The 27,282-nt window shown below is 38.6% G+C and overlaps 1 protein-coding gene across 1 annotated transcript in view; it reads right to left on the bottom strand.

Moving 5' to 3' along the window:
- The window catches only part of LOC138735984 (A disintegrin and metalloproteinase with thrombospondin motifs 19-like), a 377,361-nt gene that overhangs the window by 145,019 nt on the left and 205,060 nt on the right, over positions 1-27,282 (bottom strand). The window contains exons 11-12 of the mRNA XM_069885117.1: positions 16,517-16,618; positions 1,960-2,105 (exon numbers count right to left, since the gene is read on the bottom strand). Of these exons, the coding sequence (XP_069741218.1) occupies positions 1,960-2,105; positions 16,517-16,618 (248 nt within the window). The remainder of the gene's footprint in view (positions 1-1,959; positions 2,106-16,516; positions 16,619-27,282) is intronic.

Below are 27,282 nucleotides of genomic sequence, written 5' to 3'. Positions count from 1 at the left end.
GAATGTACATACTCCTTACAGACAGCACTGGATTCAAACCTGGGTCACTGGCATTGCCACAGCATTGTACTAACTGTGCTGTCCCATTAAATTTCCTCAAAGCTGAAAGGTCAATTTAAATACAGGAATTGAGCACTGTTTGAAAAGAATCAGATCCTAGTGATTTTTAATGAGGATTATCTCACTAACTCCAAACTATACCAAATATAATGCTTGGAACAAAGTTGCCATGGTGTGGCGAATTCCACACTCAATTTTATTGATGGGCCTGTGATAAAAATTCAACCTCTAGATTCTTGTTCAGCTTGTGAAAAACCCTTAAGGAGACCAAAGAATTGGGGCTACAGCAAAATTGAAGATATTCCAAATTCTTGAAGTGCTGGAGGGCTGGAATGAGAACCAGAGACAGAGAAGGACAATGCTACAGAAAAACTACAGGAAAAATTGAAAATTCTAAAAGAAAAGGTAATTTCTGTCAGTGAGCATTAGAGTAATAGATGAATGACATTTTGGATATCATTCTGGTGGAAACCAGACTGTAATTTACAGATGAAAATTATTTGTGGAAGGGGTGTAATTGTGTGGTCAGCAGTCAAATGCAGAAAATGGGTCTTCTAGGTAAGATCTGAGAGAAAATTATGGAAGAAAGAATATGCAAAATAAGTAATGTTGGCTTGGTGAACTAAAGGAAGAGAGGCATGTGCCAGAGAGAAATATATTGCCTGAATCTTCTTTTTAGAACCTCATGAGCTATTAAGACCTATTCTTGAGGAGAAGGTAAAATAAAATAGAGAAGGAAGTTAAATGGTTCAATAAGATGGTTGTTCATGGAAGAACAAGTTGGGAGGCTATTTCTACAATGCAAGTGGGCCTGGAATTGTGATCTGTTTGTGCACAACAGATAACATCTTCTAGTTATTTTTATACACTTTATTTAAAATTTAAAACCACAAAATAAACATTTACAACATTTCAAATGTGTTCCTAATATATGTGGTGTGTTTATGTATCATATACATATGATAAAATAGAAGAAACCCTCTACTACTCCACCCTCCTCCCTATGACCCCCTACAAATGCAAATGCAAGAAAAGAGAAAAGAAAAAATTAAAAGGAACAGGACAAGTGAACCACAGCAGGAGTATTTCACTTTTCGATATCTTATGGAGACCCATAAGCGAAAGGGAATGTTCAAGATAAATTTAAGCATTAATACCAACATTTTCTAAATATGGGCACCATATTTTCTAAATATATATGGTATTTTTATCTTAAATTATGTATTTTCTCAAGTGGAATACAACTCTAAACTTCTGCATGCCATCTATCCATTCCCAAATCAATATCTGACTTCCAAGTTATATCAATACATTTTCTCGCTATTGCCAAAGCAAATTGAACAAATTTTACTTGATACATATTCTATTTAAATGTGGTTTAACACCTCTAATATCCATCCTCTAGTTCTTGATGTCGTCTAGTTAGTTTGGCAGACATGCCACATTTAATTTAAGTAGAACTAGTTATATTTATACCTTTCTCCAGGCTTTGCAAAAAAAAAATCAACAATCAAATTCCTGTTCAAAAATGAATACATTAGTAAATAATTCTAGTTTCCAATAAATGACAGAGTTATTTTAACAGCCCCCAGTTTAAACAGGCAGCAAATATTTGCCAGAGGCATGAAGCATTAAGTGACCTTGTTTTGTGCTAAAGGTTATATGGGGGATGATTTGTGACTGTAACAAACAAAAGACAAAAGACAGACTGAGGAGAACTTAAAAATGCACTGGATTTCCAATAGGGAGCATTTTTGCCTCAAAGACCGTGTGAAAAGTGGATATTTAAAACAGGCTATTTTAAAACTGATCTCCTTCTGCCTCATTCAAGTACTTTAAGCAAGAATGCACTCAGCAATATGAAGAAAGAAAATGATCAAGATGAAAGAGCTGATATACCTGGGATTATCACATGTACGCTGCCGCAACTGTACCCCGACATCACATGTTCGACTACAAGAGCTCCACATGCTCCAGATACTCCATTCTCCATCTATGTAGTCAGGAAGAGGTGTCTTACTGATGCATTCACCAGCCTTGCACCACTGCAAAGGGAAAAAAAGATACCTTCAGTGCATTTATTTCCAACAGACATGAAACGGCACCAGAGGAATTCATTGACAAAGTTATATTTCAACATCAAGTTGTTAAATCAAAAGGGAAAATGTTAAATAATTAATCATTTAAGGAAACATTTCTTGTAGGGATCCAAAAGTAAAGGTATTACAGGTAGACCCTGACATACGATGGGGTTCAGTTCTGGGACTTGCATCATAAGTCAAAATTGTGTCTACATGTACAGGTAGTATTCTGCCTTGTCCCTGCCTGCAGCTTGATGTCCCCGCTCCTGCCGGAAGCTCAACATCCCTGCTCGTGCTAGCAGCCCCATGTGGCACAGGCTGTTAGTAGGTGCAGGTAACCAGGGTGTCGGGAGTTCGGATGAGCAGGCGGCTGTTGCATCAGGAATTAGGATGTGTGGGTGGATGTGACATTGCAAGTGAGGATAAACATCGGAACTCAAAATCAAAAGTACGGATTCAGTCCATCGTAAGTTTGAAACATCATAAGTCAGAACATCGTTAATCAGGGTTTATCTGTAGTTGCTTTCCAAATACCGGTAATATTAAAATTGAACAGCTGAGGAGCACAGACCACAGTACTTTGTCTTGAAATGTAACTGCTCATCTTCCCACAGATGCTGCCTGACCTGCTAAATATTTGCTGTATTTTCTATTTTTTATGTCATATTTCCAGAGATCCAAGTGTTTCAGTTCAATCTGGCACTGAAAACAAACTATTACGCCATAAAACATTGGATGACTACCGTAGATTGAGAGATAACAATAAAAGGAACAATAATAAGAAATAGAAAATTTAAAGAATTAATTCATGGTTTATGTTATTCCTTTAAGGTAAAAAAAAAACAGGAAAAGTCATCAGTTATATCTATCAAGAGACCACTGGGATAGTACTAAATTAAAATAAGTTTATAATGTTGCCATAAAAGTGGTTAGCCCCAAGGCTGAAGGAAAAAATTATCAAAATTATTGATAAGAAACTAGAAACAGAATACTCGAGTAGGTAAGCAAAAAAGAATTGATTGTAAGCGGTCCAATGGGTCCTAAAAAAATGTTTAAAAATATGAGCAGGCTAAAGTGAACATGGATCGCTTGCAGAACGAGGCAAGAGGACTTCCACTGGGTATACCGAAAAAGAAGATAAAGTGACAAATATTTTGTGTCTGCCTTCACAGAAAAAGACACAGGACAGCTCCCAGAATCAGGAGGAAATCAAGTCAAGAATAAAATAAAGTAGTTTAAGAAATTAGCATTTTTAAGAACCTGGTAATTAGAGAAATTAATGAGCATGAAAGACAATAAATCCCTCGGACCTGATAACTTACATCCTAGGGTTTTGATGGATGTGGCTACTGAGGTAATGGATGCACTGGCTATCTCTTGAACTTCCACAGATCCAAGAATGAGTTTACACAGATCAGAAGATAGCAAATATAACACTACTATTGAAAAAGTGAAGGAGCGAGAAAACAAGGAACAAGAGACAAATTACCGAACATCAGAGGCAGGAAAGTGCTGGATTCTGTTACTAAGGAAGTGGTAACTGCACTTGGAAAATAATTCAGGGTGCAAAGCCAATACAGATTTATGAATGGGAAGTTGTGTCTGTCACAGCTATGGGAATATTTTTGGACTTCAACTCGCAGAATCAAGCAAGGTTAACCAAAAGCAAACCACAGCTGCTGGAAATCTGAACCATAAACAGCAAATGCTGGCATAGCTCAGCAAGTCAGGCAGCATCAGTGGAAAGATAAGCAGTCAACATTTTTGGCCTGCTTCAGATCTGATCCTTTGTCAGAACTGGGAGAGAGAGAGAAAAAAAACCATCACACTGGTTTTCAGTAGGTGGGAATATGGTGGAGCGATATGTTGTACTAAGGGAGGGCCTGAGCCTAACCTGTTAACTTTTCCAATGCTTTTATGCTTTTGTCAGCAGACATTAAATTTTTGGATTTTCAGATTCCCTTCAGTGAAGGTGTTTCATGGGAAGTTATTAATTAGAATTAGAAAGGTTTATTAAAATGATTTAGAAAGTGCTGGTTGTAAGATTGGTTAACAGACATAATTAGGATATTTCTGGGTTGGGAAAGTGGCTGGCGGCTTGCTTTAATGATCGTTGCTGCAGCTGTAGCTGGTCAGAACCTACATCAGTCATTTTGATGAAGGAATCAAGAGTAATATTGCCAAATTTTTTGATTATATAAAGGTGGTGACTAGACTGACTGTGAGATGAACATAAAGAGGCTTAAGTGGGACATGGATAGATGATGTGAAAGAACAAATTCAAAATATAATTGGTAACTGTAAGGTAATCTGCTTTCACTAACAAAGATGGAATTTTGTTTTAAGTATAAGATAGAGTGAAATGGATAATATTCTACAAAGAACATTTAACATTAACGTGCAATTGCAGCAAACATCAGGAATGATACACTGATCTTTACTGTCAGAGAAATCGGCAACAAAATTATTGCTCCGTATTAAACAGGGACTGGAATATTCTCCATTGGTCTGTTCTCCCTATCTAAGGAATGGTAAACTTACATTAGAGAGAGTGCAGCAAGGTTTCACCAGATTGATTGATAGATTTATAAAGACAACAGATTAAACAGACCTAGTTTATACTTTCTAGAATTTAGAGGATATAATTGTAATGTATGAAATCCTTAAGAGGCTTGACAGGGTAGCTGAGCAGTTGATGGTTTCACTGGCTATGATGTCTCGAAGAACCAACGTCTCAAAATAAAAGATTAGCAATTCAGGACAGAGATACAAAGACTTTTTTTTTCAACACATAAAGTGGTTTATCTTCGAAATTCCCCATCAAGAGTGGAGGAATTTCAATTGTTTAGATATCAAAGGAATCAATGGACATATTTAGTGCAGGAAAATTGTGCCGAAATAAAAGATTACTCATTTTCTTATTGAATGATGAAATGGGCACAGGGCTGCATGGTTTACTCCTGCTTCCATTTTCTCTGCTCACTGCAAGGCTCCCATCAAGTACATCAGCCCCTCCATCCTGCTATTTGCAATCTGAAGGGATGTTTCTTGCTGTGACTCTCTGGTTTACTCTTCTATGTCCACCAACACACACTCTTGAGATTGCAGGAGATGCAAAAGCAGTCTTCTCTTTCTCTTTCCACCATCCAAGGACACTAACATTCTGTTTCAGTGAAACTGAATTCACCTACATTTCTACCAATGTGCTGCATTGCTCATGAAATTGTCTCCTCAATACTGAAGAAATTAAATAAAGATGGAGTGACCACTTTGTATATCAATTTTGTTTAATCTTGGGTTAATCTCACTTTCCATTTGCATTTCACCCTCACTCTAACCCAGTAGTTTTCAAACTTCCCCACTAAGCTCACATTCCACCCGAGTAATCCCTACAACATAGGTGCTCTATGATTAGTAAGGGATTACTTAAGGTGGTATGTGAGTGGAAAGAAAAAGTCTGAAAACCACTGTTTGAATCGTACTAATTGACTCGTTATGTGCACGGTTTCATAACTCCAAAGGAAATGGGCCAATGACAATTTTTCTCAAGCAAAATATTTCAGTAACAATTGTGTCTAGAGCAGTGATTCTCAACCTTCCCTTCCCACTCACATACCACCTTAAGCAATCCCTTACTAATCACAGAGCACCGATGGCACAGGGATTGCTAAAGTGGAATGTGAGTTTAGGGGGGCAATATGAAAACCTTTCTGACTTCGGCTTTGTGCACTGTCCCAACAGAAGTTTGAAGAACAGCACCTCACTTTCTGTCCAGGCATATTGTAGCACTCTGGACTCAACACATTCAGGTAACCAGTTACCTGAATGTGTTCCAGTTTCTATCAGAAGTGGCCAGTTCTGATAGAAAGTGGAAAGACTGAATACTTGGCATTGTTGCAAATATTAATTTGATTTTTCCCTTCATTCTGTATTTAGGTTTCAATATTGCACAAATCCCAGCATTGATTTTGTTTCCCTTCCTGTTCTGATTTCATTCATCTTCGATTTACACCTCCGCCTGACAGATCGTCTCTTACATGACATCATCATCACTTGTGTCATTTAGTCTCAGTTAGTCCTGGCCATATAAAAGATGTAGCCTTCTTTTGCACTCCCCACTCTACACCACCTCCCCTCACACTGTTTTTCTACAATTTACAACACATTTTATTTCAAACTTCTATTTCTGAGGAAAGGTCATCAACTGAAAACATAGTTTATCTCTCCATAGATGCTGCCGGACCTTCTGAGTATTTCCACCATTTTCTGTTCGATGCACATAGAGTAGCTTAGCATTCAGAAAAGGTAGAAAATATCTTGCATAGTTTTCTGCAAGAGGTGAGATTTTATGACTGACATCATTTGCAAATGCAAAGGCTTTTGTTCAAAAGCTTCCTCATCAAATATTGGCATATTCTTGGTTTCTGACTGACAGTCATTAATTTTTTTACTTGATTCTATATTTACATACTAATTTTAATGCAAGTACTGAGCATAGAAAAATGTTTTCTGCAAGAACACTTTTTGGGTCAACAGGATGTGAAGGTTTTCAGACAAGTCCCAAGTGAATCCACTTCTAGATGGTGAATCTATGTGTGTGCCCAATAAGAAGAGAAGTTTTATGTTTATATAGCATTATTTAGATCCCCATCAGCATATTACATATTGTAATATCCATATATTACTTTTGGTTCTCTCTCTTGTGCTGAGAAATTACTAATTTTAAATCCAAAGTGATGGTATGGGGCAGAATAATTGAGATGAAGTTAAATTGACATTGTTCTTGTTTACCCAGGGCCACAAACTTGAGTAACTCCTGCACCCATTGTTAGGATCTATAAACTAGGAAGTGAAGAATTATTAGCAGGGGAAAGCTTGCAGGGATAAAGAGGAAGAATAGGGGAGTTTGACCATTCAGTTAGATCTTTCAAAGATCCAGCACAATGGGCTAAACAGATTTTCTTTAAGCAGTATGATTCTAAAATAGTGAAGACAAAGTACTCCTGTGTTCAAATCCTTTGCAATGTAAGGGAGGCAGCACAACCAGTATCATGGTACTAAATGTGACTGTTGTTTTGCTGCCTAGGTCGTGTCTGTGCCAATCACAAACCACCAGTTTTCACCCAGGAAGGCAGGATTCACATTTCAGCTGTTGTGTTATAGCTGCAAACTTGCAGTATATCCTGTCAATCAAAACTCCATCCAGTCAAGGTGAAACAGTGTAGTGAGGAGCAAAATCGACTTGCCCCAGAACTCCTGAAGATATCTGTGCGACCAACAATATTTATAGTCTCAACTTTGAAAGCACTGGCCAGTATGCAGCCAGCTTGTAATGATTGGATGGGTGCACCTGGCCAATGAGAGGCTGAAAGAAGACAACCTCTGAAGGATGTCCAAAGTCGACTGGTTCAAGCTTGTGTGGCATTTGGCATGTTATTGGGCAGATTTGCCTTAGTTTGAAATTCATTTATGTGGAGGCTTTAATTTTTGGATTGGGGTTAGGCCACTAAAATTGTGATTTCCTCTCAGTGCTGCCCAGAAGTTAAAAATTCCGCTGAAAGAATTTTCACTATCAAATCATACTCTTGAATAAATTAACTAAAATACAGAACTTGGGGTTTCTAAGAGTGAAATAAATGGAAATTCCAAATGTTCGCTGGCCTGAAGTCCAAGTAAAGCAAGTGAAATCACTCAATAAATTAATAGGAAAAGAAAGCTCCAAACCACAAGAGATTGGGTGGTTCAGTGGTTTCTAAATGACCTTTTACTTTGGGTTCAAATCCAGATAGATGGTTGAAAGTTTCTTTGTGCTTTGGCTGAAGTATTCCAAAGCATAATGATTTTGAGCAGTCGCAAACAGTTTCATTTGGCATGGATGCAAAGGATAACATTTTCCTAATTTAGCATGAATTGGCATTCTCACAACACAAGGCAACAGAAAATGGTAATGTCACACTAACCTCGTAAGCTCAGGTTGGAGCTGAATAATCCTGATGAAATAGGATACAGGGACATGAACTCTGCAATTAACTCTCCCTCAGTATTGCAGAAATAACTTTATAACTGGATGCGGTTGGTGGAGAGCTTTATCTTGCATAATGAGAAAGTGTGACCTGACAGTCCACGATTATCAACTCATTTGAAGTAAGGGACAATAATTTGTGGTACCATATCTGCGATTTACCAAGCCACATTAACAATTAGCAACATAACGTAACATAATACATATTAGAGATTGCTGTCAAAATACCTTGGTCCTTCAGAATTCATGGTTTATGTTTTATCAAAGACTAGAAAGGAAAGAGAAACCACTAGGGATGACTCAGAATGCAATGAAAACTGGGAAACGTTGCACAGTTATCTTAACTTACACAAATTATGGAATGTTTAGGATTCAAACATTTATCTCAAACAAGCTAAACTCATTGCCTATGTTAGACCTTACCCCTTTTAATAAGATTTTAGGTTACACAAGCTGGTGTTATAATTCTCAGACTTAAATAAAACTAAGGAGCAATTTGATAAATGTTTTCAAAATATTAAGGAGAATGATAAGGTTGTAGAGAGATCATCTGTTTCCGCTGGTTGGGAGCAGGAACTAGGTCAACAGCCCAAAGGTTAGCGGAGGATTTTCCTGAATGACATAGAAAAGATTTGAACACGTTGTACTAGAAATGAAATGTTATTCCATAAACATATCGATGCTGGCTCAATCCATAATTTTGTGCAGATCAAAGACATTGTAGACAGCAAAAGTAAGGAAAATAGGCAAAGGTGGACACATGAAATTACATTAACTAACAGCCAACATGTTCAAGGGATGAAGGAGCCACTTTCAATTTCCTAGTTCCTAATTGCATGTTAAGACTTGAGTATGATCAAATAACTTCGCTGGCACTGCACATCATCTTTTATCATTGTCGAATTTCATTCTTTCATATTACATCTTTTCCTTTTTCTCTCTTGGAATTAATTTTTTTTTCCCCCTTCTCTGCTTTCTGCAGCTGATTTGACCCTGATGTAACTATTCAATCAAACACATTGCGGTTTAGATCCTGAACTAACCAATTGCCTCAGGCAGTATGCAGCAATTGTTTGGTCACACATCTTTGAAAGGAACGTCAACATGTAAAGAAACATTGAAATAAATCAGAACATACATGCAATAATTAGCAATTTTTGTTTGCTGCCAACGCAAAATTTGCCAAATTTGTATACATGTCATACAAGTGACAGCTTCTACATTTTCAGTCAACCAAAGAATCAAATAGTAAAAACAGACGAAGCAACTACAGAACATTAGGTCAAAGACTGCCTCAAGAGAAGAGCAAAGCAATTTTTTTTTCTGAAGTTGGATGTGTTTCATCTTGTGTTCCTATGTGTGATTTCTTAGACAACACATATATGAAGGAAAAGGTTCTTTACTTTAATGTTGTTGTAAACAGCACCATGAGGCATGCCATAAGGCTGCAAGTCTCCATTACAGATCTTGCATACTGTGTTTCAGCCCCCTGCTGGCAGCCAAGTCTAATCAAACAGCAAAACATTGCTGGTTGTGTTGCAACCATGATCTTAAAACAAAAGTAGCTTACTTTTAACTAACATTTTCTTTGAATAACTCTACAATTTTAACTTTAACACCAAGAATTTACATTTTCATTATTATCAACATTGTTAACATTTTTTAACTTATTTTGTGTGTTCACATTTATATACACTAAACCTTGAAGAGCAAATAAGATAGCACTATTTCATTCTATAACACAAGTCTTTAAATTTGCTCAGGTGTCTCTTAGGAGGATTCATGTGTCTTGATTATCTTCTGATTGATTGTCCTTGAATCTGAGTTGTTGCCTCAGATGACATCTTTTAAGATGTCCATTCAGGTTGTTCAACAGTATCCGGCCATCCATCTACTCTGGCTGATCCCATTTGAAGATCTCAACTATTTATTTGCAGAACAACACCTTCATCTGTCTGAACAGTGTATGATCTTGGCTGGACGTCACTAAGTCCCTTTTGAGTCCATAAGTTTGTTTTATCTTTTAGCCTGTCTTGGTCATCAGTGTAGAGTTCCGGTAGGTTTTTTGTTCCTCTGTCAAAGTAATAATTTTGCTTTTCTATCTGTTGTTCTTTCAATTTCCTCACTTTGACTCCCTATTTTATTTTTAGGAGATTCTCCTGAATGGGTAGGTTTGATCTTAGCCTATGTCCCATAAGGAGTTGTGCTGGTGATATACCACACTTGAGCGGCATTGTGTGGTATACCAGCATGCTCTGGGAGAAGTCCATTGCACTGTCTTTTGCCTTGTACATCAGTCTTTTCACTGTCTGTACAGATTTCTCCACTAGACGATTGAACTGTGGAAAATGAGGACTTGACATGGTGTGTACAAAGTCCCACTCTTTGGCAAACTGTCGGAACTTTGCATTGCAAAACTGGGGTCCATTGTCTGTGAAGACCTCACTTGCCATGCCATGTCTGAAGAGTATGGCTTTCATATCTGTTATTACTGCATCTGCAGTGGTGGTGTTCAGCCTACACATCTCTGGATACAGGGAGTCATAGTCTGTGACGACAAGATAATCCTTCCCTTTACATTTGAATAGGTCAGCGGCTACCTTCTGGTCAGGTCTGTGTGGTGCTGGGTGTGGCTTTAATGGTTCTGCAGGATTACTTGCTTGACATTTACTGCATATTGTATAGTTTGACACTTCATTTGTTATATCATTGTTGATTCTTGGCCAGTACATCACCTCTCCCTTTCTTTTTAACTCTTTTTGATTCTGAGATGTCCTCCATGGATCCTTTTTAGCATCTCTTTTCTCAGACTCTCTGGGATAAGGATTTTGCTTCCATTTTAGATGATGTTTTCAAGCACTGATAGTTCCGCCCTGCAGTTCCAGTATTCTGAAGTGAGGAGTCCTGCTTTATGTTGGGCCTTCCATCCAAGATGTTTTTTCTCAGTTGTCTCAGTGTTTTATCTTTATTTGTCTCTGACTTTATGAGCTCTACTTTTGCATCCGATATGGGCAGTGCACTTGTGATCATGTCTACGAAGGCATTCATGTCTTCAGCCATTTTGGTGTTTGAGGGCTCCCTTAAGTCAACAGCTCTAGACAGCTCTGCTGTGTACATTAGCTCACCCAGAGTGTACGCCACATACAGTGTAAAGCATTGCAGCTTAATCATCATTCTTTGTATTCTAAGTGGACATTCATGTAATGACTTTTGGAACAAAGCAATCAAGGACTTATGGTCAGTCTCTACACTGATTGCTTGTCCTGACACAAACTGATGAAATCTTTCTCAGGCATATGTGATGCTGAGCAACTCCTTTTCAATTTGAGTGTATCATGTCTCCGCCTTTGTCAGTGAGTGTGATGCATCATATTTTTGCAGAAGAACTGCACCGAACCCACGATGTGATGCATCTGATGATATCGTGATGGGAATCGCTGGGTCGTAAAACCTCAGAACTGGTTCCTCTGTGAGCAGTTTCTTTAGTTCCCTCCATGACTTTTCCTGCTCATGGTCCCACTCCCATTCAATGTTCTTTTCTGTTCGTCTTCTCAATGGAGCGGTCTTTTCTGAGAGGTTGGATATGAATGTACCCATAGAGTTGACCATTCCACTAAACCTCTCTACATCCTTTTTTGCATCGTGGCCTTGGCATGTTCCCAATGGTGGACAAATTTCTGGTATCTGTTTTGATGCTCTCACTGCTAATAATATCTCCTACAAATGTTAGTTCTGTCACACCGAGTTGGTATTTCTCTCTATTCAGCTTTAGGTTTGCTTTCCATGTTGCTTCCAGCACTTTCCTTAGTCTCTCATCGTGCACAATTCTCAAGGTTACCCATACTATGATGTCACCCATTGAGATTTTAACTCCGTCCAGGTGTTCGTAGACTATATGGATAGTTTTGTGATACACTTCAGGAGCTGAGGCATTTCCGAATGGTCACCTTAGGAATCTGTATCTGCCAAATGGACTATTGAACATGCACAGTCTTGAACTTGCTTCATCCAATTTTCACTGTCAACATCCTGATGATGCATCTAACCTGCTGAAAAACCTTGCACTTGCAAAATGTGACATAATTACTTCACACATCAGAAGCTTAAAGTATTCTCTCTTTATTGTTCTGTTTAGATCTCGGATCCAAGCAAATTCTAAGCTTTCCATTCTTTTTGTCCATAACAATGAGTGAACTCACCCACCCCGTTGGCTCATCAATCTTCTGAATCATGTTCAGGCTTTCCATCCTATGCAACTCTGCTTTTAGTTGCTTTTGAAGTGCAAATGGAACTTTTCTAAATGGATGTATTATCAGTGGCACATGTTTATCTACTCTGATCGTGTGTTCTCCTGGAATGCAGCTTAAACCCTGAGATAGCTCATTGTACTCTTTCATGAGTTCATCATAGTCTTTTCTTTTCACCATGAGAACTCTTTTTGCCAGGTACAGTTTCTCACATGCTGTTAAACCTAGTGTGGCCTGTACATCCTTTGGTACCATGATGAATGCTAGCATATGGTCTTTGTCCTTGTGTTTCACTTTGACCATTCATTCTCCTTGCACTGGTATATCGGTACCTAAATATGCTGTCACCTTCACTTTTGTCATCTTTGGTCTGAGTCTAATCTTCTTAAAATTAGTCTCTGATATTAAATTAATTTGTGCTCCAGTATCCAATTTAATTGAAGTGTATATGTCATTCACTTTTAATCTCAACATCAAGTCTCTGTTTTCTTTCTTGTTTTCAGTCACAACATCTACATAGATTTCCTCTATCTCCCATTCATCTGCTGCATGAACCTTTGTTTTTTGCAACTGGTTCCTTCAGCCATTGGCATATGATTGCTTTTGTTGTACATATTGCATGTTTTACACTTTTTTGGTAGGTGCTGTGCATGATCGACAACATGCCTTTCAATTGTCTCTTTCATTTTTGTTCACTGGCCATGCCTCTCTTTCCACTTTGGTGCGCTGTTCGTTAAATGCTTTATGTCTGTTCTTGCTCACTGCATCCATGTTACAGCTAGTTTCATTGAACAGCTCTTTTGCCTGTGTTTTTACAGTTTCTGCAGCTCTACAGAGGGCTATGGCATTTTTCAGGTCCAGATTTTGCACTCTTAGCAGCCTTTCCCTTAGACTATTATCTATCTGGAATACCACACACAAGTTTGCCTTTTATCAATGAATCAGTGAGTCCACCAAATTAAGATGTCTTGCTTCTGTTTCTCAATTTAGTCACATACTGATCAATACTTTCTTCCATTTTCTGTAAACTTGTGAAAAATCTGTGCCTCTCAAATGTCATGTTACATTTAGGTATGCAGAGTACCTCAAACTGTTCCATTATATTTTTTATCCCAGTTCCATTTTGTCTCCTTCAGCAGCAAATGTGAAGTTATTATACACCTCCAAGGCTTCATCACCCTCAACATGTAATAAAACTTTTTTTCGCTTCATCCAGTTTGAGGCCTAATTCTTTACTTCTTATATTACTTAGAAGAAAGATCTCTGGATTGTTTGGTATGTTGCTTTTTGTGATTTTATTTAATACCTGATTTAGATCTTCCTAAAACTTTTTCACTTTCTCACATGCCCAAATTGCATGTACTGTTGTTCCTGTTTCCTTCTTACAGCGAAAACATCTATCTGATAATGTTGGATCCCATTTATTTAACATTTGGGGCATGATATACAGCCTGTGTACCCAATTATATTGTATCATGCATAACCTCATGTTTATTATATTTCTCATAGTTCCGGAGCATAGCTTTTCCCATATTTCATTTTTTATCTTTATGTTTAGATCTTGTTCCCACTTTTGTTTGAGTTTATAGCTTATTTCATAATTTTCTTTCTCTTGCAGCTTGATGTACATGTTTGTTATAAATATTTTAATTATCATTGTGTCTGTAATCACATATTCAAAGCTGCTTCCTTCTGGTAATTTCAGTCTGTTTCCCAGTTTATCCTTCAAGTAGGTTTTCAGTTTGTAGTATGCAAACATTGTACCATGAGTTTTTCTATATTTGTACTTCATTTGTTCAAATGATAATAAATTATTTCCCAAAAAGATTTATTATGATAGCTTTAGCTGTAGCAAAAAAATGTATAATGTCAACTTGGAAATCAGAAGAGAGCATGAGAATACAGCAGTGGTACATAGAAATGAATTAATGTATTCCATTGGAAAAAATAACATATAATTTAAAAAATAATGTCACATTATTTGAACAAATTTGGGAACCATACATGGAACACAACAGAGAGGGCCTACTGTGGACCTCCACCCCCTAAAATGATAGAATGATAGAATGATAGAATGAGAAGAAGATGAAATGAACTGACCCAGTGTGTAAAAGTAGATGACACAATTTTCTTTTTTATTTTCATTGTGTGATGACATTGTTTAATGGGTTTATTGTATTGTATATGTTGAATGTTTAATGGGTTTGGAGGGGGGTGGGAAGGAGGGAGGGAAGGGAGGGGGAAAAGGAAATAAAATGACATTGTGTATATTCAAGAGGGAAATGTTTGTGTGTATTTTGATTAATATGGTTCATAGTGTGAAAAATTAAAAAAAAATATTTAAAAAAACATAATAAAACTGACACTTTCACTTTAATCACATTTCCCGTCAGCTCCAACTCCCACTACATACAATTCAAAATCCTGTTTAAATCTGTTCCAATTTTCAGCCTCATTACCTGCCATCTGAAATTTTGCTGGTGGATGTAACCTTTACAATTTTTTGTTTGCTTCTCTTCATTAATCAGTTGCTGACTTTAGATTTTCCTTTTAAAGTATTTCCTTTTAATTTCCTTCATCCCACTCTGACAACATGTTTCATCTTGTATTTGTATGTGTGAGTTTTTAGACAACACATGGATGAAGGAAAAGGTTCTTTACTTTAAAGTTGTTGTAAACAGCACCATGAGGCATGCCATGAGGCTGGAAGTCATCATTACTGCTCTTGCATGCTGCGTATCAGCCTCCTTGTGGCAGCCAAGTATAATCAAACAATGCTAGTTGCTTTGCCACCATGATCACTATCATGACAAGATGGTGGGACAGGTTAGTTTTCAAGCTTATTTTTTCAATTTCTTAGTGGTACAGTGCTTGCTCTTAAGTTTATTTGTTTTGAAGGCTCCCCTTTACTGACTCCTTCTCTATTCTATCAATTTGCATTAATTGAGATTGTGTATTTTGACCAGGGTCTAAAAAAAATTCATAATTCATGTTGAAGGAGTTCTGAGACAAAATGGTGTTCATTGCAAAAATAAAATAAGATAGACTTTGTAAAATGCTCACAATGGTCATGTAAGTTAAAGAATATTGGGCTTACAAATTAGTTGATGTGCTCAGATACAGTAACTAAACCATGCAACCCAATTTGATACCATTATATCAATGTTTTTAAAAATAGCGAAAATAATAAATTTAAGTAGCATTGGACTGGGAAAAATCCAATATGTAGCTCAAAATGTGTTTTTACAAAAGAAATATGTCATCTGATCCTTTTGAAGTAGTGATATCCCAGATGAAAAGCTTATCTTGGAGTTCATTAAAGGTTACAATAAGATTTGATAAAGTTCACTCAAAAAACAACTGCGCAAGTTAAATTAGCTTTCAAATGTAAAATTAATATTAGTTTGGGAGGCAGAGGAAGAATTTGAGAAAGGTCAGTGCCTAGAATAAATTTGAGAAAGGTCAGTGCCTAGAGTGGTAGAGAGTGAATGTTGATGTACTTCATCCTCCCTCAGCTCATCACTGACCTTTAAATTATTTAAATTATTTTAGTAATTTAACTCGACTGGCCAGATTAGCAGCTAACAATGCTAGAAGGTCATGCTTGAAACTGCAAAATACATCTAAAGATAATCATGAAAATTCTATTTTCTCTAACTGTTTACCCAATGTCATATTTATGTCATGAAATCTCAAGTAAGAGGTGAAAAAAATTGTTGTAAATACTCGACAGTTCAGGGAGTGTCTGTAAAAAATAAGTGAAACAGACAAAAAGTCTTAAATTTGTTGCATTGATGCTGTTTTGTTTACAAGTATGTTGCCATATTTTCCCAACATTTTCTATTTTCAGTTCATGCCTGGCATTTTGATGACAAAGTCAGTTGATTTTTTTTGTATTGCGTCAGCGATTGTGTGGCTGCCATGATTTCCTTTCCTAACATGGTTGACATACATTTGCCGTGTACAGGTTCTGCACTATTCTTCCAAGATGTGGAACTTGAGACACAGCTTGAAACATCAGTATTTAACAAGCTTTCACATACGACAGAGAAAGATATAAAAGCAGAATTGAGCACTATTTTAAATGCTGTGTTGGAGACTCTTACCTTTTCTCTATCACACTCAGTTCCGTCAAGTGGTGGATCAAGTTTGGTTTTACACTCTTGTTCACCTTCTAATTTACACCATAGTCCAGTACATATAACATGCTGGAACAAAAAAAGAAAACAGAAAATATAATGACATTAAATGAGAAAATCTGAAGATGCTTTAGTCAAGTGCAAGACACAAATGTGTCAGAGAAACTCAGCAAGTCACGGAGCATCCACAGGAAATAAAGGGCAACCAATATTTTTGGCCTGGGCTATTCATTAAGAATAAGAAAAAAAAAGGCAAATGGCAGAATAAAATGATGGTGGGGGGTTGGGGTGGGGGAGTGGAAGGGGATGGAGCACAAGCTAACAGGTGGATGCAGGTGGGAGGGTAGGAAAAAGAAAAGCCGAGAAATGATCAGGGGAAGAGGGCAGCGCTAACTTGAAAAAAAAATCTGAATACATCAGTCCTGAGATAATCTTAAATATTTAACATATTCAGAGAAGAATATCAGAACAACTGCAGATGCTGGAACCTTGAACTAAAATAGTTGCTAGAAATATTTTAGCAGGTCAGGCCGCATCTGTGGGAAGAGACCCTTCTTTAAAACATTTCAGATTGGAGTTCTGATGAAGAATCTCTGACTTAAATTGTTGAAAAATAAAAGGTGGCACTACCAGTGATGCTGTAACTGCAGTGCTGCCATTGGCATGGACCTAGGGAGTGTGGGGAGCAGAGATGCAGTGTTTCCCCCCTTGGGGTCCTACTGCCTCATCTGATTGCACCATACAGGCTTTAAACAGCCTATTGAAGGAGCTGACATTTTTTTAAATTTAAAATCCTTTAACCTCAGGGTCTGAGCCCAAGATGACGATGCCCGTGTTTGGCAACAGCCTCGAAGGGTTGCAGACTACGGGAGAGCGGTGGACTGGCACAGGGTACCAGTAATGGGGAGAACATCCCCTGTTGAGAAGAAGCAGAAAAGACTCCCCCAAAGATAATGACCATGGTTGTGAACCATCAAGGGACACACACAGGAGGTGAGCTGTTACTGATGAGGCTGCAGACGACTTGCGTTCAAGGGACTCACACCAGGCTGTGGACTGCTGGAGATTGGCTCACAAGTATCTGAATTTTGAGAGTATGCGGAGGGCAAGGAGTGCTCCTGAAAGGCCCTGAGTGCTGAAGGCTTCCTCATCATGCTAGAGGTATGGATCGGGGTTCAGGTTGCCAACGTTTGTGAAGAACTAGAGTTGTGTGTGGCTGCAGGATCTCTGGAGGTGAATCTACAGACACTCAATGACTGGATGATTCTCTTTTGCTTCTTTCTCTTCTGTCAGGTGTGCTGGGCAATGCCAGTAGCTCTCTTGGAAATTTAAAATTCAGATATGGAAATGGCAAGAAGTTGCTGAATTTAGTAAAGAGCAATAAATGTTCTCCTGGATCAGTCAGGTATCTAGTGAATTTTTAGTAGAAGGATAATTTCTTCCAACCTTCCTGATGCTGATGCTTTAATTTTTATCCCATTGGTTCCAAATTGTCGCTGAAATTTAAAAAAAGTTAATTTTGAGATTTTTTTCATTCTTTCTTCTATTATTCTTTTTTAAAAATAGTTTCCCCCTCAATTATTATTTTTTTCATTTTGGAAATACAGCACAGTAACAGGCCTTTCCCACGCACAAACCCATGCTGTCTAAATACACTGATTAACCCAAAAACCATGCACATTTTTTTTAGAGGATAGGAGGAAACTACAGCACCCAGAGGAAACCCACACCGACATGGGGAGAAGGGGCAAACTCCTAAAAGACAGCGCCAAAATCGAAGCCGGGCCACTGGTCCGGTAAAAATGTTGTGCTAACCACAATGTGACGCCCCAATTATATTACCGATGATTTTACATTTAATTTTTTTTTTAAACCCTGCAAGTTTTGCTTCTGTTTTTTTTCTGAATGTTCAGACTTAGAATATAATTATTTTTCTAAATGATAACCAAAATAGGAGATGTGCAGTTAAGGGGAGGGCATTGAGGTATGCAGAGGAACAGAGGGACCTGGGGTTTATGGTACAGAGTTCATTGAAGGTGGGTTCCCATGTAGACAGGGTGATTAAGAAGGCATATGGTATGCTGGCCTTCATAAATCATAGTATAGAGTATAAGAGCTGGGAAGTGATGCTGCAGCTATTTAAGGCATTAGTGAAGCCAGGTTTGGAGTATTGTGTTCAGTTCTGGTCTCCAAATTATAGGAAGGATATAGATAAGGTGGAGAGGGTGCAGAGAAGATTTACAAGGATGTTGCCTGGCTTACAGCATCTAGATTACGGAGAAAGATTAAGGAGACAGGGACTTTATTCATTGGAATATAGATGGCTGAGAGGGGATTTGATAGAGATATTTAAAATTATGAAGGGAATAGATAGAGTAGATGTAAATAGACTCTTTCCCCTGAGGGCAGGGGAGGTTGGAACAAGAGGGCATATGTTAAGGGTAAAGGGGCAAAACTTTAGGTGAAATATTAAAAGATGCTTTTTCACTCAGAGAGTGGTGGCAGAATGGAATGATCTTCCAAAAGAGATAGTTGCGGCAGGGTCCCTTCTGTCATTTAAGAGAAGGTTGGTTGTGTACATGGATGTGAGGGGTTGGAGGGTTATGGGCGGAGAGCAGGAGGGGGAAGCTAGTGGAGTTGTTCAAGTGAACCGGCGTGGACTTGAAGGGCCGACATGGCCTGTTTCCACACCGTAAACAGTTATATGGTTATATGATCACCAGAACTTGACTCGTATGGAGGAATTAAACCAGGTAACTCTAGATTGAGACCTCAAACACAATGAGACGTGACTTCCGTGAAACTGTTTACATAGGGTCCTTGCAGACACTTCCCCTGAGGATGTGCAATGTGTTGGTAGCATAAAATGACTGGTTTCAAGATGGTTCAGTGAATAAGTGAGAATTCACAGTCTTCTGGGTTTGGCCATGATAAAGTCCTAATTCAAAGTCCCAGAAAGATTCCAAAGCTTTTCAAAGACTTGTTGATAAGATGTACTGAATGATGACAAATGATATACTTTTAAATTCCACTCAAAATCCTTAACAATGACTTATTTAGTTTCAACCAGATGGTTGTTATGAGGAGATGTCATAAAGCCAAAAGCTAAAATGTTCTGCACATTTATTAATGACGAGCACACAACTTAAAAAGCGATGAACTCCTTTAACAACCATCTGTTGTTCCTGTATCAAGATCACATTTGGATCTAAAGACAGACAGAATATCCAAGATTTTTATTTGGATTGCCAGTCTAGGTTTATTTCACTTGATAGTTTAACTAGCAGAATGTAACTTCTGCTATTCTCCAGAATCTGTGTTGGGGCCACTAGCAAGTTACACAACATATAAACTGCTTCAATGATGGTTTAAGCAATGCTTTAGATCATGTGGATGGAAATATGAAATTACAAGGAGGTATGAAATATCTTAACTAAATTGGAAAATCTCTGGCAAATGAATTTCAAAGAAGACTCTTGCTCAGTGGACATAAAAGAAATTAAACGGAATATTTTCAAATTGGTGAAAAGTCTGAAGAAGCAGGAGATTGTTTATGTAGAGATGGACAATTATTAAAGGAAGTGAAACACAATAGGCTACAGATGCTGTGATTGTAGTAAACACACCGAAATGTGAAGGAACTCAGCCAGTCTTTTCAGCAACTTTAGGAGACAGGGATATATAGCTGATGTTTCGGGCCTGAACCCTTCTTCAAGGAAAAATCAGAAAAGGCAGAAACAGGATATATCAGAAAGTCTCAGGTCAATCAATGAGGAGGAATTCAGACCAATAAAAGGTGATAAGGAACTACTGAGAATTTATCATGTCTGTGCGAAAGGAGACAGGGAAAGGAGAAATGACAGGGGAGAAAGGGGTGGGGTGGGGGTTTAACAAAAGCCAGGGAAGTCGATATTAATGCCATCCAGTTGGAGACTGCCCAGTCAGAAGATGAGGTGTTGTTCCTCCAATTTATGGGTGGATTTAGTCTGGTAGAACATGAAACCATGCACATGACTGGGAATGGACTGGAGAATTTAAATGGGTGCCCACTAGAGATTCATGCTATTGAGGCAGACAGAGCTGACGTGCTCAACAAAGTGATCTTTGACAATCATGTAAATTTCATTCTCAAGTAACTGGAAAATTCACTTATCCACCATCTATCAATCCCCATGGGTGCTAGGTAACAGGAGTTTTACTGAATACATTTTTCTGTTAAACAGAATACACAGATAGAATTTGAAGAGACTGGTGTAGCATAACTTCATGCATGGCCCAGCTGGGCCAAATGGCTGGTATCAGAAGGGCAAATTCTCAGAGGTAATATGTTCACTAGAAGAGGCCAAAGGAACTCAGTGGGATAGGCAACATTCATGGAGAGAAATGGTCAGTCAACATTTCATGGTTCCTCCCAACTTTCATTGTTTCCTCATGATATAAACAACTGAAGTTTTCATGATTCTCTAGTATGTTCACTGTGATTGGCAGAAATATCACATGTGAATGTTAGCAGGTCAATTGTTTTCACTGATGAAAATCAAAAGGTGGAACTATGATTAAAAAATTGTACATCTGCATCAAAACTCAACAAACCTTGGCGTCTATAAATAAGCCATCTGATTCCCTCAAGCCGGTGGATGGAACTGATCTTAGATCAAATATTTACAGGCACTATTGTCAATCATTGCAGTCTTTTTTTTTTATTGGGGTGTTGTGTGTCATTAGTTGGGAGTGGGAATGTATCTTTGTGGGAAGGGATCAGCCAATGCTGAGGTGTTAAAACTAACAAGGGAGAAATATATCATCAATCTTCATGTGTTGACAGGAGAGGAAAAGGATCAGATAATCTTTTGAAGACAAATACAAGACTGAAGCCGCTGGAATCTGGAGCAACAAATGATCTGCTGAAGGAACTCAGTGAGGAGCATCAATGGGTGAAAAAGAATGGTTGAAATTTCAGGCTGGAATTTTTCAGCTGCTCTTTTGTACTGGGGATTGAAGGTCTTGGCCTCACTTGGAGAGGGTGTGGAAATTTTCCCAGCACTTATATGTTTGTGAGGACATAAACATTGGCCTGGCATTTGAAATTGTGGGGAAATTAACCAGGCAAATGAAGCAGCAAGCTTTGAGGAGGGTTGCGGATGGAAGCAAGGGAGGCTTGCTTCCCTTGAAGCAATCAGGGAGATCTGAAGTGATCAGGGAGATCTGCAGAGGGTCAAAGATACAGGTAAATATTTCATTTTCCTCCTGTGCTTACCAGAGTTATGATCATATTTTTCTGAGATTGAAGGACAGACTGTCATGAGGGCTTTAAAATTATGAATAATTATGAATGTGAAACTTGCTTTCTTAAGGACTCAATAAGGCAAGATTCGAAGGACAGGTGGAAAGTCAGAATAGTATTTCTCGTCATGTACATGTCATGAAAATTGTTTTTTTTTTGCAACAGCACCTCAGTCCAAACATTTCTATAAAAACTGCATTTCAAAGAAAATAAAATTAGTGCAAGAAAATTTTTAAAAAGACAAAATAAGGCAGTGTCTGTGGTTCACTGTTCATTGAGAAATCTGATGGCAGAGGGGATGAAGCTGCCCTTGTTTTGCTGAGTGCTCGTCTTCAGTCTCCTGTACTTTTCTCCCAATAGCAGCAGAGTGAAGAGGGCATGGCCTGGGTGGTGGTGGGGGGGGGGGGGTGTCATTCAGGATAAAGGCTGCTTTTGTAGATGCCCTCAATGGAATGAAGACTGGTGTCTGTGATGTTGCAAGCTGAGTTAACAACCCTCTGGAGTTTTTCCTATCCTGAGTGACAATGCAACCAGGTATAATACTCTCCATGGTACACCTATAGAAATTTTCTTGAGTCTTTGGTGATATACCGAATTCCCTCAAACACCTCACTAAGTGTAGCCGCTGACAAGCCTTCTTCATGATTGCATCAACATGGAGCCTCCAGGGCAGTTTCTCAGAGATGTTGACCCCCCCCCCCCCCTCCAGGTATTTGAAGTTCTTGATCATCTTCACTGCTGATCCCTCGATGAAGACTGGGTCACCTTTTCCTGATTTTGTCCTGAAGTCCACAATCTTGGTTTTGCTAATATTCTCCCTGGTTTTGCTAGCATTGAGAGCAAGGTTGTTGTTGTGACACCACTCAGTTAGCTGATCTCACTGCTGTCTGAGATTCTGCCAACCACCATGGTGTCACTGGCAAATTTGCAGATAGCATCTGAATTGTGCCCAGTCACACCATCATGGGAGTAGAGTTAGTTGAAGGTGGGAGATAGAGCACAAAAGGAGCAAAGTTCTGTGAAATGTCAGATACATCACTGTTAAAAGACCATTTTGCAATTTACTTTTATTAATTTCAAAATGTTTGGAGAAATATTAATTGAAAACAAAATTATTGTACACTCAGGAGGTAACTATTGTTCCAATGTCAAACCTTGGAAAAAAAAGCAACGAGGGCATTTAAGCTCAAGTACCACATGTGTGAAAAGTACTTGATTTTTCACATTTTTGATGAAACCAAGATAAGCTGGATTTATTTATGGGTCACCCTGTATTCATTAAGTTTTGCATTGGGGTTGTTGGAGAATTTAAATAATATCCTTTGTGCATCAATTGAGCAAATCAAGGTGGTGCACAATAATGCATAGATTGCAAAATTTCTCTCTATTAACCTCTCAATGAGCCAAATTAAAAATAATTCCTCATTGTATCAAAAAGAATTGCAATTCTCAAAATTCCTTTCTAAATGACCTCACTGAACGGAATTGGCAAATTAGCAGTAATTGCACCAAATTTCAGGACAATATGTCCACTGAAAAATTGTTGATACTTCAGATTAACTTGAAATTCCAACATTAAAGAAATCTCGGTGCTCACAACCTTACATGTGACTGACTGCCAGCACAGAAAGGCCCAGTTGTTCCCAACAAGGTAAAGGTATTGGAAATTGTGTTCAAACTTCTGCCGCAACAGATGTTAGTTCTGTAATATTTTCAGTAAGGGTTCAGCACATCCGTCCCTGGATTTGTGCATGTGCCAAGTACTGAGTCCAAACCCTGGAAACAGAGTTCTCCGTGTTTGTTGCTGATTCCATCCCTTCAACAACAGTGCTGATGGGTATCATTTCTGCCCTGCACATTTATATTTCCAGGACTAAACACATGAATGTTGAATTTCCTTAGAAGCTTAGAATCCTAGTTCACAGTGAGTTTTTATTTCTTGTTTGGACCTATATCTAAAGGATGACAGATTGTATGATAAATATCTAAATTATTCATATCTATGTTTGTAAACTGACAAATAGTGAAAAACATTTTATCATTCCAATTACGGATTTAACTTTGGGTTTAAAAGTACCATGCCAAAAATATTACATTACTCTGCATTACTATATTTTGGATGAATTCTTGTATAGACTGGCATTGACTCAAAGAGATGAAAAGGGCCTTTTGGTGTTATTACCATTCTATGATTTCATGAAGTTAATATTTTTGTTGAAATGTCTCACTGGGAATGCCATAAAATATAAAATTATCTATTAAAATAAGCAAGAATAATTCCTTGTCTGCCTTTATAAATCTATTTATCTATATGATCATTATGTGTTTGAGAAAATTCATCTTACTTAGACCACATTAAAGTACCTAAAGTATAACAGGAAATAATCTGTAATCTCATACGGCCTGACGTTAATAACCAAAAGAATGGAGTTGGGGAATTACAAGGAGCAACTTAAGTGCAGCATCTTAACAGAAACCTAAGGACACAACTGCTCTTTTATTGCTCCATTTATAATGCCACTTCTTGCTCACGAATGCCCACCTTAGTGAAGGTCCACTTCTCCCTCAGATGGCATTTCTACCTGTATTTTTGGCCTTACATAAGCTCAATGGTTTCTGTTTTACTTCTTGTCTTGAATAAAGTAGTGATCAAAATTCATTCCTAGTCACCTCTCTTTTAATCTTCCTTAACCACAAGTGAGGTACTGGAAGACTGGAGGATAACTAATGTTGTGCCTTCATTTCAGAATGGCAACATTCTCAAAACAATGCTAGAGAAACTCAGCAGGTTAAACAGTGTACTTTGTGTAGTTAAGATACAAAACTGTTTTGGGCTTCATCAAGGTCTGACAAAAATGTGGGCAGGCGCCCAAGCAAAATGGTGGGAAGGGGGGAAATGGAGGGGCGGGGGAGGAGCACAGTCCCACAGGCAAGAGATAATAGGTGGATAAGGGAGGGAGGGAACACCAGTAAACAAGGGGAATTACAGACCAATGAATCTAACATCATTATTGGGAAGTTCATGGAGGTAATTCTGAGAGACAGGGCCTGTCTGTATGGGGAAAGTCAAGGACTGATAGGGAACAGCCAGCATAGCCTTGTGTGTGGGAAATAGTGCATTATAAATTGGATAGTTTTTTTGGTTGTAGAGCGCGTCGTAAGAATCAAAGGCTTGTTGATCCAAACCAAGGCTTTTATTAACTAGAAGACTGGAGCGTATCACATGTAGTTCGACCAGTCCAGAATGACCTGGTCTGGCTAGGAGCAACCCTTTAAGAGCTGCCAGTAGGCGTGGCTATGCTCTCAGCCAATCACAGTCATCCTGCACTACAATCTGTACATATACACATTGGTGTTAGTATCTGTACTATCACATTGGTTAAAGAGACCAAATAGATAAACAGGGGCAGGGTGGTAAGTGCTATCTACATGGATGGATAATACAAGAGTTTGAAAACACAAACCTCCAGATTACAGACATTTTTGTTCTGCTGTTATCAGACTCTTAAATTTTCGAAAGATTTGATGCATCAGCACCATTTAACTGCACTTTTCTCTACATCCTGCACCTCTAAAACAAAACAATGCTAGAGAAACTCAGCAGGTTGAACAGTGTACTTTGTGTAGTAAAGATACAAAACTGTTTTGGGCTTCATCGAGGTCTGACAAAAATGTGGGCAGGCGCCCAAGCAAAATGGTGGGAAGGGGGGAAATGGAGGGGCGGGGGAGGAGCACAGTCCCACAGGCAAGAGGTAATAGGTGGATAAGGGAGGGAGGGAACACCAGTAAACAAGGGGAGTGGTCTGGGTCTGTGAATGAAGAGAGAATGGGTGGGGAGCTGGAGGAAAGAAGACAGTGGGATGGGGAAGAGGGAAAACGAGGAGTAGACTAGCTGAAACTAGCAGGTTGATGTTATTGCCACCCAGTTGGAGTGTATCCAGATGGAAAATTAAGCGTTTCTCCTCCAGTTTACTGGTGATCTTGATTTGACAGTACATGAGACCATGGATAGACATGTCAGGGCAGGATTGGGATGCAGAATTGAAATGGTTGGCCTCTGGGAGATCTTGCAGTCTGTGTCCAGTCTCTCCAATATCAAGAAGGCCACTATAACCTACACTTTTTGACTTACTGAGACTTCTTTTTTCCCAGGATAGGGGAATCTTAAGTCAGAGGACAGAAGTTTAAGGTTGGTCCAAAGAGTCTGTTTTCATTTTGTATAACTCTCTGTGTCTAGTGGTGGGATCATGTTGCTGCAGGCAGAATTTGCTTTGAAAATGAAAATTGAGAGGAATGGTGAGAATGGTGGTGGAAGGAATACTGGGAGAATTCAAGTTTGTCCTGCCTTAGAAGAATAAATAGGGTGTTGAGGGCAGATGTGCAGGAAATAGAAGAAACATAGATGAGAGCTCTATCCACTTAAGCAGAAGGAAGTTACATTTCAGGAAGAAGGAAGACATATTGGAGGGACCAGAGTAAAGTCCTCAGCATTGAAACAACTGAAATAGAGATGAAGAAATTGGGAAAAAGAAGTGGCATCCTTAAAGGAGTCAGAGTGAGAGGGTGTATAGTCAGGGTAGCTGTAGGAATCTGTGGCCTGGTAAAATATGTGAGTAGATAGTCTATCACCCTGATATTTGGTTATATTTCCGGCACTGCAATAGCGAGTACACCTCAATGGTGGTAAGGAGCTTCATGACATCTCAAGGTTGCGAAACGTGTTCCACAAATGTTTTCCAGGTTGCTGGTTATTCCTGTTGCTGGCTTGGCTGGACTGTGCTGGAGTCAATGAATGCAAGAAGCCATGTGCCTACCAGTGCCTTCCTTTCATTTCGGATGGCTTGGGAAGAAAAACAGTAATTTGCAGTTCTGTTGCATTTTTTTTACACAGAAAATGTTAGAAATGCTACACCTTATAGTGAAGGTGGCTGCAAGCATGGTGTGTGTGTGTGTGTGTGTGTGTGTGTGTGTGTGTGTGTGTGTGTGTGTGTGTGTGTGTGTGTGTGTGTGTGTGTGTGTGTGTGTGTGTGAGTGGTACCTTAAAGGAATTTAGAAAAAAAAATCTACAACACAAAAGCAGGACTTAGAATCATTATTAGAAGAGCCAATAAGCTGGGCCTAATGTTCCTATTAATCAATAAAGTAACAGGAACTCACACAATATATGGAACTCCCATCACAACCTCAACCCATCCTCCCAAACACCCATACTTGGAACAAGCAGAGGCCCTGCTGCCAATAGACCACTTTGAGGCCTTTGTCCCTGGATTTGTCATGATCTCTTATCTGCCATTTCCTGCATGTTCTGGCTCAGGTTATAGATGCATTTTGTCATGGATTTTGCTGTTAGCCACTGAAAACAAATCATGGAAACTAAAAATATATTCCAAAAATTTTAGTGGGGGAACCTCAAGTTATATTTGTTTTTGGCACAGGGCTGGCACATCTG

Source organism: Narcine bancroftii, chromosome 1 (genome assembly GCF_036971445.1).
Source record: "Narcine bancroftii isolate sNarBan1 chromosome 1, sNarBan1.hap1, whole genome shotgun sequence".
In the NCBI taxonomy this organism is placed as follows: domain Eukaryota; kingdom Metazoa; phylum Chordata; class Chondrichthyes; order Torpediniformes; family Narcinidae; genus Narcine; species Narcine bancroftii.
Note: the sequence above shows the minus strand (reverse complement) of the source record. Positions and strands in the feature narration are given on the sequence as shown.